We start from the raw sequence: 14,062 nt of genomic DNA, 5'->3' as shown, positions 1-14,062 counted from the left end.
AGCACCAAGGGAGCAATGTGAGGGGCACAGTGAATGATGGGTGTGGCATGGTAGGACAATTTGAGTCAAGGGTGAGGGACAAGCAGGATGTGGGGGCAGATGGCTCAGGGCTATTCCAAGTTGAGGGGTGAGAGTCCAGGGAATTGCTTGGGGAGATTATGGTCAGGAGCTCTCTTCCCACTCAGACTGGCTCCTCAGGATCCAGCAGAACCCTCCAGCTACCCACCCTGATGCCCACCTCCTTACCCTCCCCAGCCGAGCATCCTCCACAGAGACCTCGCGGAAGAAGAAGTAGACATGGTCTCCATGCTCCAAGGCATGGACAAAGTGTGGCTCTAAGATGGGGAATGACAGGAAAGGGTATAGAAGAGTATCTGTACCTGCTCAGAAGCTCCTGGCCCCACATCGCTCTCCCCATTGCATACGTACACATTACCACACCATCTGCCTGCTCCCCACCACAGTCCTCCCTCCCAGGAACAGTCTCCTTTCCCCAGGCCCGCCCTGACCTCGGAGCCACTTGGAGTCGTACTTGGCGGAGCGGAGTGGGGGCTGGGGCCCAAGGCTTCTGTAAACTACAGCATCACTGGCCTGGAAATCCGCAGCTGTGGCTGAGTACAGGCTGCCCTCTGGAGGGATGGATGGAGTGGGGTCAGGGGAGGGCTTAGGGATCTGTATCCTGCCTCTTCTTGGGCCTCCCACACCCCTACCTAGGCCTGGCCCTGGCCCCTACCTCAACCCTCCACTCAGGGGAATGGGGGAAAGACCCACTGGGAGAGGAGCTGAGGCAGGAGCTCCCTCCAGCCACATGCTTTGTTCTCACATGCCCGGCTGCACACCTGCAAAGACGGCCACGTTGGACTGGGTGGCATCAAAGGGGCATCGAGCCTGTCCACTCAGTTCCTCACCCTCCTGCTGCAGCGAAGTTATCTGGGGACAGAGGGAGCAGATGCCTAGAACCTTCAGGGTCTTGGAGTCTGGCTCCACAGCCTATTCCCTCCTGTCCCGTTGCCTTCTCCCCAGCCCCTCTGGACCCTTGAATTCTGGGCACTCCCATTCCCCTACCCCAGTTCCTGGTCCTTTCCCATCAAACCAATTGCCCATCTTGGGGTCCCCCCAACTCCCATCCTAACCCCCACCCTGTCTTTTGTACCCCATAGCTGCGGCACACAGGACTGAATGAGTTCGTTCCACAGGCAAGGAGCGTCTGGGAGTCCCAGGGAACAAGAACACGAATATAGTTGTAGCACTCGTCCTAGAGAACCCAAAATTCTAGGTCAGTGACAGAGGGTCCTGGGACTGAGACCAGGAGGTAATAGAAAGGTGGGCTTACAGGGTGGGCGTGGTGGCTCACGCCTGTAATCCTAGCACTTTGGGAGGCCAAGGTGGGCAGATTGCCTGAGCTCAGGAGTTCAAGACCAGCCTGGACAACACGGTGAAACCTCATTTCTACTAAAATACAAAAAATTAGCCAGGCGTGGCAATGTGCGCCTGTAATCCCAGCTACTTGGGAGGCTGAGGCAGGAGAATCACTTGAACTATGGAGGCGGAGGTTGCAGTGAGCCAAGATCAAGATCGTGCCATTGCACTCCAGCCTGGGCGGCAGACTGAGACTCCGTCTCCAAAAAAAAAAAAGAAAGAAAGGTGGGCTAGTCCTCTTGAGCGCAACAGAGCAATGCGAGATAAAGTCCCAAGTAAGCTGTTTGCTGGCCCTCTGGCCTTAGGCAAATCCTTTGGCCTCTCTGAGGAGCCTCACTTTTCTTTTCTGTGAGGCATGAAAGAGAAACTGAAAATCGGGAATTCTCTTTCCTTTCTATTTTCTCCTGTGGCCTGGGATGGAAAAAGTGTGAAGGAAATTCGGCATAGTAGAGGACCAGTTGGACAGGGACTGGGGGCAGAGTAATCCTCTCCTTCCCTCCACATTCTCGTCTCACTCCTTACCGTCAGCTTTCCTCGTACAGCACAGTTCTCCACATCTTGGCTTCTCCATGTTAGATACTAAAGGGAAAAGTTGAAGAGGGAAACTCAGGGGGCAACTGGGTTCCCTCCTCACATTATGGTTCCTTTTGGATTCTTCTTCCCACCCACCTGACCCCCATTAGACCTTTCCCAGCCTCATCTCCATGTCTGCACCTCTTCCCACACAGCCCCTCACCTTGTTGGGCACCAGCCCCTCCCCTTCTTCTTGGGCTTGAAGATCGAAGGAGAAAACGTGATCCCTGAAGGGGTAGGTAAGGAGGGATCAGAGCCTAGTCAAGGCACCCCAGCTGAGCTCCTTAGCCCCCACCTTACCCACAGTCAGCTGTTCAGGGACAAACAGTGCAGACCTTCTGTCCCTTCCCTCCCCACTTCCTCCATGCCTTGGCATTTGTGCTCTGGGTCCAAGCATGTCCACGCCCCGTGGCTTGTGCACCTGCATGTGTCCCCTGCAAGATGCTGCAGTGGCCATGCAGGTCCCATGTCTGCCCAGGAGCATGCATGTCTGCCCCACAACTGTGCCACGGCCAGTTTACCGGGCAGCCACTAGCAAGGTCCGGTTCAAGGTCAGGAATCTCTGAAAGTCCAGCCCAAGTTCTGCAGCCACAGCATCATCCTCCAGGCCCCGAAACCAGGATAATGGGGAAGAACCTAGAGGACACAGAGAGGTAGGGTGCTGAGGGCCAGCCAGGATACCACAAACTTCCCCAACACCCTCTCCAACCAGATGAAACCCAGCAGCGGACACAGTGGATGTGTGAGGTTAGAGTGCCCAAAAGCCATTCTTAATACCAATAACACTGAGTACTTAACCTCTGCCAAACACAGTGTTAGCACTTCACACGCATTGTCTCATTTAATACATGGTCTATGAGGTAGCTTTGGCCCCATTTTACAGATGAGGAGCCTGAGGCTAGAAGTCATTTAGGAATTTGCTCATTTAGCTGGGAAGTGGCAATATCAGGATTCAGATCCAGGTCTGTCTGCCTCCAGAGTTGAGCCTAGTCCCTTCTTGGAACTGCCTTACGGCTAGCAATTTCCTTTCACTCCCACCTTGTGCACTGTCCCACTGGAGCATTTATTCACTCTGTTTCCGTTTCTCCCAGCCCTCTGCACCCTCCCCTCAAGGCTCTTCACAGGCCACCTCAGCCCTCCAAGGTTTCTGCCTCCTCTGACCACCTCACCTCCAGCATCCACCTGGCCTGATCATGGTGGAAATCACAGTCATCAGTGGTCAAAGGATAGCCAGAGTTCAGGGATAAATGATTTAACATTTACAATGTGCTTGGCCGGGCGCGGTGGCTCACACCTGTAATCCCAGCACTTTGGGAGGCCAAGGCGGGTGGGTCACAAGGTCAGGAGATCGAGACCATCCTGGCTAACACGGTAAAACCCTGTCTCTACCAAAAGTTCAAAAAATTAGCCGGGCATGGTGGCGGGTGCCTATACTCCTAGCTACTTGGCAGGCTGAGGGAGGAGAATGGCATGAACCCAGGAGGCGGAGCTTGCAGAGAGCCGAGATCGCGCCGCTGCACTCCAGCCTGGGCAACAGTGCAAGACTCCATCTCAAAAAAAAAAAAAAAAATTTATAATGTGCTTGGAGCTGCTTCTAGTACATAGGAGTGTTTGCTATTCTTATATATCCCTCAACAATTACTCCCAGTAACCCAACTGCAGTTCCTCCATCTTTAAAATTACTCTAAATCCTACGAATATAACAGGAACTGCAAATAGATAAAGGTTCTTCTCAGAAAAAGTGGGTTTATGCTTTCTATCATGGTGGGCTTATTGGTGGTACCAGTGGTAGAGAGGTGGGTAACAGGTGTTGGGAACCACTGAACTAGTATTAGGCCTTCTCTATGTAGCTAAGAATAACAGCAAACACATATAAAGCATTTATTTGTGCCATACCGTGCTCTCAGCACTTTACATGTATAACGTCATTTAATCCCTAAATAATTCCATGAGGTAGAAGACTGTTTTGTTTTTTGTTTTTTGAGATGGAGCTTCACTCTCGTTGCCCAGACTGGAGTGCAATGGTGCAATCTCAGCTCACTGCAACCTCTGCCTCCTGGGTTCAAGCAATTCTCCCACCTTAGCCTCCCAAGTAGCTGGGGTTACAGGCGCATGCCACCAAGCCCAGCTAATTTTTTATATTTTTAGTAGAAACAGGGTTCCACCATGTTAGCCAGGCAGGTCTCCAACTCCTGACCTCAGGTGATCCGCCCACCTTGGCCTCCCAAAGTGCTGGGATTACAGGCGTGAGCCACCGTGCCCGGCGACTTTTTTTTTTAATCTGCTTTTTTTTTTTTTTTTTTTAAAGAGATGGGGTAGGGGGTTGGGGGGTGGGAGGACTCTGGCTGTGTTGCCCAGGCTGGACTGCAGTGGCTAATCACAGGCACCATCACAGAGCACTACATCCTGGGCTCAAGTGATCTTCCTGCCTCAGCCTCCTGAGTACCCACCACTGGCTCAGAATACTATTATATTCCTTTTACAGCTGAGGAGACTGAGACAAAGAAAGGTTAAGTAACTTAATCAAGGTCATACAGCTAGTGAGCAGCTTAGCAGGGATTCAGACCTGCTAAGGTTTGGTCTAGCTGAGAGTCCACGTTCTTAACGTCCACACGATGCTGCCTGTAAGTGAAGAAACCAGGCCCAGGAATGAGAAGCAGCTGGCAGGAGGTGTCAGCTCACTCTACCTGTTTGCTTCCTTTTGCTGATCTGGCTGTCAGCTTCCTTGAGGCTGGGAGCCTTCCTGCATCTTGCCTCCCACACAGGGGGTCTCAGTCTCTAATTGTTCACAGAGATGGGGCAAGGTAGGTACTGGGCACTCACCTTGAAGGTCAGAAATCAACAGAGGGAGGGGGTCCTGGGGAAAGGCGGCCTGAGTATGGGAAAGTGAGAGCAGCAGCAGCAGCAGCAGCAAGGGCATGAAGTGGGGGGCACGGGGCATCCTGTGCGGGGCAGCTCAGGCCCCAGGGGGTGCCCCCTCACCCATATGCCGGCCCTGAAAGGGGAGACAGGGAAAAGTGGGGGAGGAGCCAAGTTCCCTCTCCCCTGATGCAAGCCAGCAGGCTCCTCTCCTGGTCTATCCCCAGAAGACCCTGTGGGGTGGGGGAAAAGAACCCTGTCTCCAGCACTGCCCCAGTCCCAGCCAGCTGTCATTGTCACTCAAGGTCCTTCCCTCTCCAACTGGCCCGAACTGGCTGCTGTGAGGCCTGCATGCATGACCCCAGGTAAGGACAGGACACACCCGGCCCCCCCTCAGCCTTCTCACTCAGCTTTTCCTCTTCTCTCCTGACTGGGTCTGGGACATTCAGTAGGTGACACCTCCTGACCCCCCTCTTGCTAACCCCTTCTCAGCTATAATTAGAGACTGAAGCCTTAAAATTATAAATAGTGACTCCTTGGCACTGGGAGGAGGAAGAGGGCACCGTGTCTGACTCCCCCTCCCTCCCAGACACCCCACGGCACTCTGGGAGCAATGCAGGCACTGCGCCTAGCTGGGGGCAGCTGTGTGGCTGTCACTGTCCTTTCGAGAGTTGAGGAAGACAGAGTTGGGGGAAGCAGCCTAGAGGTCACTGTCCTGGTCTAAGCTCATGGTCCGGGGGCCCTTTCCACTGCTAGGGAAGAAACTGAGTAGGGAGGAGAGTTGGTGGGGGGGACTGTCTTCACCAAAAATGAATGTGCATCAAAGCCAGATCAGAGGCTAAATTTAGCTCTGGCTGCAGCTGTCTGCCCGACCACTGTGCCACCCCCTCCAGGCTCTCTAGCCCCCTGCTCCTTCCCTGGCTCCTAAGAACCAGTGCATGTACTTGAGTGGGGAAGAGCAGACCCACCCCCTGTGAGAAACCAGGGGTACAAGGGACTAGTGAAGCAAAATGGCTAAACGTGTCCCTCTTTCCCTTCCTTCCCTCATCCGCTGCCTCTGAAATTAAAATATAAATAATTCAGTGACAGGCAGGTAATTGTAGCCCAAAGTCCAGGAAAAGATGGATATGGTGGAAGAGATGGTGAGACAGGTCTTCCACCCATCAGCCTCCCTCAGCCAAATGACCCTGTCTGGGGCCCACAGTAGGAGGTATATACCAGCTTCCTGCTTTCCCCTAAAATTGAAGTGAGGGGCTTGGTTGGCTCCAAAAATCAGGTCAAGAAGGGTGAGAATCCTCTCTTTTGTGAACAGATAACTATCCTTCACCAATCCTTAGTTGCCCATCCCACCGTGTCCCCTAGAACAGACCCTAAGCTTCCATGCCAAGCACCCTTCCATCTCCCCAGTAATTCTACTCTTGGAGCCAGGACCCAAGTGTCCCCCCACTCCCAATCCAGCATCACTGGTGGGGAGGCTGACGTCAGGTGGGGTCCCAAGAGAGCTGGAGGAGGGAAGAGAGTAGGAACACCTAATGATGACCCCCCCCTTCCCCAGGGGCAGAGTAGCAGCTAGCTAACGACCCTCTGGTGTTGAAAGGCTGGGCCTTCCTCCCTCCCCTGACATGTTTCCGGATACTGTTGTTCCCAGGGGAAAAGAAAGGAAGAGAAAGGGACATAGCTTGTCTCTCATCCTCCCCAACCTGCTCTTCCCACCACCCCCCTGCCTCCAAGTTGCCCTGAGCAACTGGTATCTTCACCCTGGAAACAACTTTGGTCTCTGGCAAGTGGGGAGAAGAGCCGGCCCCTCTTCTTGCTCCCTGCTCATGCCTTCTTCCACCCCGTGCCCTCAGGAGCTGCTGCCCTTTCCTTACCTGGGGTGGTGACTCCTTTGGGGGCTTGAGTGGGATAGGAAACCTCTGACCTGATGGAAGACAGGACAAAGGAGGGAAGAGACTGTGTTACACTCCCCTTACCACATCCCTTACAAGTAAATATAAAAATTCAAGAAAAGTCTGCTGAGGCTTGGGTAGGGGAGATGCTGCCTTGAAAATGGGAGGAACCTGATGACACTTCTTAATAGTTTGGTTACAAAGGTGCTGGTAGCTTCATGCCCAGAGATGTAGGGGAAGGGGATGGCCCCTTTCTAGAAACTCCTAGAACTACAGGGCTAGCCTTGGCAAAGGGGGTCACTGGGAGAGTTTGTGGGGCATGGCGACCACTCCCATGTTAAAACCCTCAGAATCCAACAGCCTTCTTAGCAAAAGCGCCTTAGCTAGGGACAATAGAGGCTAATTTGCATCTCATTTACATGCTCTTCATTTCCAGGCAAAATGATCTGATAGCAAGCACCCTCGGCCCTTTCCTTCCTCCCTGAGAGAGCAGGCTGTGCCTCCCTTCCACCCACTCTACACACACACACACACACACACTCTCTCTCTCACACCCCACTTTAGGCTGGATTAGTCCAGCCTCTAAAAACGCTTGGCTGGCCTTTGCATTGGCCCTCTAGACTCAACTATGATACATCTTTAAGAGGGCTTCTTGTAGCTGTTTTTGGGGAGCAGCATCTGGTCAGCTCCTCAACTCCTGGCCTGGAGAAAAGATCACTCTGCCCTGGAAGAATCCGAGCTGCTTCACACCCCCCATCTGAAGCACATGGGAGAGACCTGGCTGATTCTCCCCTTTCCAGATCCTCCCCTTGCTGGGAAGAGGAAACAGCCCTTCTCTCTCCTGGCCCTGAAGCCACCTCTGGGGAGTGGTTGGGGTCATAGCCAGAGTCTAGCAGAGCTGTGGAAGGGATGGAGAAGGGGAGACTGGGCTGGGGACAATAGCAGGAAGCCTTTGGGCTGGTCGCCCGCCCCAGTCCACCTTCCTCAGAGGGAGCAGGGTCGCGCCAAGGAGCCTGTGGAACCGGAGCCTTCCTTTCTTCAAGCCATTTCCCCCACTCTTAGCCCTTAGCCCCACACTCAGCACCTACCCTCCTTCCCACCCAACCCCCAACCAGGACAATCCAGGTGTCTAGAGCCTCGAAAGAGGTGGGCCTAGGGCCAGGGGCTCGACGTGTCTCCCCCTCACTGGATCCGGGGCTCCAAGGAGGGGCCGGTAGCAGAGTCTGGGCCGGGACCGGGTCCCAGAGCCACGTTAGCGGGAGGAGGGGCTGGAGGGGCCTGCAGGCGCAGACGGAGAGGGGATGGGAGCGGGGGTTGGGGAGCGGAGGCGGGTCTCCCAGGCCAGGGAAACAGGGCCAGAGGCTGAGAACCGACGAGGGCGGGCCTGAGGCCGGCGCTGAGTGGGGTCCGTGGGCTTAGGAGGCAGTTGCCAGCTCGGATATCCTCCTTGGGAGACCTCAGTCTAACAAAGCCCCGGGCCGAGCGGGCTGAAGGAAGGAGATAGGCGCTGGGACCGAGGTTGCTCGGGGACCCCATTCGCCGCCTCTTTGCACGAGCCAACCCTTCAGAGGGTGCTCAGATTCCGGCTTGCACAAGGACAGAGGAGCACCCGTGATACAAAGTCCAGAACGATGCGTCCCTCTTCCCATCCCTTCAGGGACGTCAGGAGGGTCTAGTTCTCCGCGGGTCTCGGATCCCTAGTTTCCCTGCCGGGAAAGCAAGGGGCCAGATTTTCCACCCTCTCTACGGTGCGCGCCTCAAATAATCCCTTTTCGCGCTTCCCAATCCGGCGGGATGCGACTTGAAGAAAGCCCAGTTGAATGAGGTGCCCAGACTCTGCTCCCACCAGTACAGTTACGGGACTCGGCTACCGTGCCTCCTTCTTCCCTGCACCCCAATTTCGTTGACCCTCTCCGTCAGCCAGGCACACCGGGCGCCGACACCCTCCCTGGTCCCCTGGCGCTTCAGAAGCTTGGCCCCCGCCGGCCGCGCCCTCCTGCTCCGTCCCCGCCTCCCCGCAGCCCCTTCCCTGCCCCGGGTACTTGCTCCAGGATTCGGGTCAGCGAGATGGAGATCGCCGCGGACGGCCAGCGGCCACGCGCTGCGCTGAGTTCGCAATCCGTGGTTGTGCTCAGGCGAGATGCGATGAGCGTCCGAATTGGATGGTGCTCGAATTTGGGGTCCAGGGCGCTGTCGGGAGAGCCCTGGGTCCGAGTCCAGCCGCGGATCCGCGGAGGAAAACAATGCGACCGCCCGGGGCTCTGGGCTCGGCCCCAGCGGCCCCGCCCGCCTCCCAGCCGGGCCCACCTCCTGCCCGCCTTTGGGTCGCGGCGACTAATCCTGCCCTTGGAGGGCGGCTAGACACCGCCTTCTCGTCACCTCTCCGCCAATAGTGCCGCCCGGGGAGGGGCGCCAGGAGCACCGTCCACCAAGAGGGCCAGGCCGGGAGGCTGAACTGGAGACCAGAGACAGACACGAGATGGAGAGACCCACGGACAGTCGCTGACACCGGGCAGAGGAAGAAATACATACAGAAGCAGAGATCGGCTGGCACAGGAGAGGCTCTGGGGAGAAATTTCACAAGAGAGGAAGAGGAGCTGGGAGGAGAAAGAGACAGGAAACCTGGGAGCCTTGACGGGGCTGGGCTGGGCTGTCAGAGCCTGCGCGATCCGTCCTCCCTTCCCCTCCTATACGGTTTGGGCGACCCTGCTCCCGAGGGAGCCTCCCGCATCTCCCTGACTCTGCCCCCAACTCTCCGTTGCTCCTCTCAATGCTTGTTCCCTCTTTCTCCTTATTTCTCCCCGTAGGCCTCCTCTGGTTCGTCCTGACCCTGATAAGGAGGCCTAGCATGCGAGTGGGGGCTGGAGGCCTGGGAAAGGAAAGGAAGGTGTCAGCAGGAGGTTTTCCTTGTTTCCATGATCTCCTCCCCTCCCACCTCTACAAAGCAGCATGAGTTTGGGCCACTATGGCAAGAACTAGCTAGCAGTCAGGCTGTTGGGTAATGGAAGAGGGCAGGTGAGAGAGGCTGAAGCCAAAACAGATGTGGAAATCAAGACTAATTGACTCAGAGAAAGACACAAGACAGAGTAGCAACTCTAAGACCTGAGACAGTAACCCACACAGCCTTACTGCCCCCAGATATATGTCCCACCTTTCCTCAGAGGATCCTGACATCCCTCCAAACAGCAGAACTGCCCCTTCTCCCTCCCCACCCTTCATAAAGCCCCTGGGAATGTCAGTGAGGAGGAAGAATAAAGCTACTACAGACAGGATTGCTTGGTACCTTGGTATTGCCTGGTAGGATTCTTCTCTATGTGGGGCTGGGACAAAAGACATTCTCAAAATTCTCCAGGAAAGTGGGTGGCCTGGGAGACACTGGCATTCTCAGATAGTTTTATCTGACTGAACACTTCTACCCACATCTTGGACTCTGGACTAGAGGAAAGGAGGGGAAAAGGGTTTGCCACTTTTAGGCCAGCCTTAACTGGACTGTGATCAGGGAGGGGAGCATCGACAACTAGGCTAAGCCCCACAATGAGTATGATCGACAACTAGGCTAAGCCCCACAGTAAGTATGCAAGAGACCTAAACATAAACACACATGTGCACACACACACACAGAGAAAGAGAGAGAGAAAGGGAAGACAGAGACAGAGACAGAGATTTAAGGCCAGGTGAACCAGTAAGGTGAACAGTAACTCAGTAAAGTCAGATCTAAAACAATAGAAGAAGATAAACTGGGACAATATCTACACAGGATTAACTGCGGAGAGATCGTGGGCCCAAGGCAGTTGAGCAGTTGGGGTTGTTTTAAAGGCTGGAAAGAAATTTTGAGAGAAAGACACCTCAAAATATAGAGGCACTGAGAGGTTAAAAGAAATCTCCCCAGCTCCTAGCACAGGGTTTAGGTACTCAGATACATGCTTATTGAATAGACTAGTGAGTGGGGATTAGGGTATAATTCATTTAAAGTTTTAGGACCCAGCTCAAATCTCAGTTCAGTAAGTATTAAACACTTACTTGAGACACAATCTACTGCACAATCCACTGCACAATCTACTGGGTTGTGGTCCCAGACTTTAAGAAAATGATAATATATTTGAATTAAAATAAGATTTACATGTACTAAACTATTAAAAAGCAACACCAAGTCTCAAAAGAAAAGCTACATTGATTCCAAATGTGCAAAGAAGATAATAAATTTTCTCCAAAGACTGCACAGAAAGACGTTTGATACATTTTATCATGGAGGACAGGAAAACTTTGGTGGGAGTTGGCTTGGTGCAAAAGAAGAAAATGTTCCCGAGGGACACAGCTTCAGCAAAAGCTTTTACTTGATGAACAAGGAGCCTGCAGCATGGATAACAAAAAGGTGCTGTGAGGCTGGTATGTGGGAAAGGCACTAGTTAGGAGCAAGGAGAGGGAAAAGGGGAAGACAAATTACAGAAGGCCTGGAATGCCTAGGTGAACTGGTTAAAATCATCTGACAGGAGTAGGATGTCATTTTGAATTCTTGAAAAAGGGTGCAACTTGTCTTTTTCTTTCTTTCTTTTTTTTTTTTTTTTTTTTTTTTTTTTTAAGCAAAAAGACAGAGACCTACTAGCAAGAAAATAGGTCTAAAGCTGAGGGGAGAGGGACAATCAGACAAAGGTGATAGGAACAGGTTTAGAAAGAAATAAATGAATCTGAGAGCTATTTTGAAGGACAAATCAAAATCACTCTCTTGGCTGGGCGAAGTGGCTCACCCCTGTAATCCCAGCACTTTGGGAGGCCGAGGTAGGCAGATCACCTGAGGTCAGGAGTTTTGAGACCAGCCTGGTCAACATGGAGAAACTCCAGCTCTGCTAAAAATACAAAAAAATTAGCTGGGCGTGGTGATGGGCATCTGCAATCCCAGCTACTCAAGAGGCTGAGGCAGGGGAATTGCTCGAACCTGGGAGACGGGAGGTTGCAGTGAGCCGAGATCGTGCCACTGCACTCCAGCCTAGGTGACACAGACAGAAACTCTGTTAAAACAAAACAAAACAAAACCCTCTCTTCCTACTCCCTTAGTGTTTTGAAGAAAATCACACAGTCCTGGCTAGACGTAGTGACTCACACCTGTAATCCTAGCACTTTGGGAGGCCGAGGTGGGTGGATTGCCTGAGCTCAGGAGTTTGAGACCAGCCTGGGCAACGACAGTGAAACCCTGTCTCTACTAAAATACAAAAAATTAGCCAGGCATGGCGGCATGTGCCTGTAGTCCCACCTACTTGGGAGGCTGAGGCAGGAGAATCGCTTGAACTCGGGAGGCCGAGGTTGCAGTAAGCCGAGATTGCACCACTGCACTCCAACCTGGGCAACAGAGTGAGACTCTGTCTCAAAAAAAGAAAATCACACGTCCCACAGATTGGATTGGAAAAGCACTCTCTTCTAGTCCCCAGGGAGCTATTTCAAACTTCCTCCTTTTTTTGCAAGTTCCTTTTCTTACCATTTCCTTGTTCATCTCAGGAAAACCCTTTTCCATCTTCAGGGAACATAGAGATAATAAAGTGAGGATTCCACCAACTTTTTGCTCCCTACAGATATACTTAGCTGCATCATCATGCCTCTCTCATCCTAGTGAATGCCATCTGTATCTCCTGTTGAAGGTTCACCTATGACTTTACTAGAAGTTCTATGCAGTCCCTGATTGCCTATCTTGCTCAACACTGTATCCTTTCCTTGTAGCATAGTGCCTGCACACAGAAGGTATTAACTTAAAAAAAAAAAAAAAAAGGAAGAAGAAGCAGGGTCTCATTGTGTTGCCCAGGCTGGTCTTGAACTCCTAGACTCAAGTGATCCTCCCCTCTCAGCCTCCCAAACTGCTGGGATTACTGACGTCAGCCACCATCTTTAACCTGTCCTTTTCTACTGATATTTTCCCCTTAGCATATACACATGCTCAAGTAACTCCCATGATTAAAAGGAAAACATTCCAAACTTTCTCTTGATCCTTGTCCGCACTCAGTCATCACTCAATGTCTCTCTTCCCTTCATAGCTAAGCTTCTAGAGTTACCTATACTTGCTATATCCATTTTCATGATTCCTATTCTCAATCATTTTAGTTTTTGCCCCCATCAGTCCACCGAGATTGCTCTCATTAAGGCCACCAGTGACCTCCTGGTCACATTCAATGAACAACTCTCCAGTCTTTATCCTTTTGCCCTCTCTGTGCCATTTGACCCTGTTGACTCCCCCTTCCTTGAAATGCTTTCTTCTTTTGGCTCCTGAGGTCCTTCTTTCTCTTGACAGAGACTAGGGGCTTAATAAATATATACTTTTAATGAATGGATAGTTTCACTTCTATTGATATGGCTTTTTTTTTTTTTTTTTTAGACAGTCTCACTCTGACGCCCCAGGCTGGAGTGCAGTGGCATAATCTTGGCTCACTCACTGCAACCTCAGCCCCCTGGGTTCAAGCCCTTCTCTGTCTCAGCCTCCGGAGTAGCTGGGATTACAGGCACCCACCAACACGCCCAGCTAATTTTTATATTTTTAGTAGAGACAGGGTTTCACCATGTTGGCCAGGCTGCTTTCAAACTCCTGACCTCAAGCGATCTGCCCATCTCAGCCTCCAAAGTGTTGGGATTACAGGTGTGAGCCACCACATCCAGCCTAATATAACCTTTCTTAGCCTTCTCTGAACTCCCTTTAAAGCTAATGTTTCCTATGGTCATGTCCTTAGCCACCTCTTTCTGCTCTACACATTCTCATTGGTCAAGATAATCCAACAATAAGAACAGTTACAAAACCAACAGTTACAATAAACTGTTTTGTTTTTGTTTTTGTTTTGAGATGGAGTCTTGCTCTGTCACCTAGGCTGGAGTGCAGTGGCTCACTCGGCTCACTGCAAGACTGCAAGCTCCGCCTCCTGGGTTCACGCATTCTCCTGCTTCAGCCTCCTGATCTCCTGCCTCAGCCTCCTGAGTAGCTGGGACTACAGGCACCTGCCACCACACCCGGCTAAATTTTTTTTTTTTTTTTTTTCATTTTTAGTAGAGATGGGGTTTCACCATGTTAGCCAGGATGGTCTCGATCTCCTGACCTCATGATCCGCCCGCCTTGGCCTCCCAAAATGCTGGGATTACAGGCGTGAGCCACCGCACCCTGCCACAATAAACTGTTTATATGCTGCTTACCATAAAATCTAGGTGTTCAACTCAGGTCTTTCTCCTAAGTTCTCGACTCATGTATACAATTGCTTATTGGATACTTCCATTAAGATTTTTCATGTTTACCACTTAGTCTAAAGACAGGAAGTGGCTAGGTGCAGGGGCTCACACGTGTAATCCCAGCACTT

At 52.2% G+C, this 14,062-nt stretch overlaps 1 protein-coding gene across 1 annotated transcript in view; it reads right to left on the bottom strand.

Annotated features, from left to right (window-relative positions):
* SEMA6C (sema domain, transmembrane domain (TM), and cytoplasmic domain, (semaphorin) 6C) overlaps nt 1–8,985 on the bottom strand; it is a 15,344-nt gene extending 6,359 nt beyond the window's left edge. The window contains exons 1-10 of the mRNA XM_011973660.1: nt 8,787–8,985; nt 6,723–6,772; nt 4,816–4,987; nt 2,514–2,628; nt 2,156–2,219; nt 1,942–1,998; nt 1,154–1,255; nt 840–930; nt 510–629; nt 247–335 (exon numbers count right to left, since the gene is read on the bottom strand). Of these exons, the coding sequence (XP_011829050.1) occupies nt 247–335; nt 510–629; nt 840–930; nt 1,154–1,255; nt 1,942–1,998; nt 2,156–2,219; nt 2,514–2,628; nt 4,816–4,933 (756 nt within the window). The 5' untranslated portion in view covers nt 4,934–4,987; nt 6,723–6,772; nt 8,787–8,985. The remainder of the gene's footprint in view (nt 1–246; nt 336–509; nt 630–839; nt 931–1,153; nt 1,256–1,941; nt 1,999–2,155; nt 2,220–2,513; nt 2,629–4,815; nt 4,988–6,722; nt 6,773–8,786) is intronic.
* Nucleotides 8,986–14,062: the final 5,077 nt, after the last annotated feature.

The sequence above is a fragment of the Mandrillus leucophaeus genome, unplaced genomic scaffold, assembly GCF_000951045.1.
Source record: "Mandrillus leucophaeus isolate KB7577 unplaced genomic scaffold, Mleu.le_1.0 Scaffold139, whole genome shotgun sequence".
NCBI classification, from domain to species: Eukaryota; Metazoa; Chordata; class Mammalia; order Primates; family Cercopithecidae; genus Mandrillus; species Mandrillus leucophaeus.
This window is presented reverse-complemented; position numbering and strand designations above follow the sequence as displayed.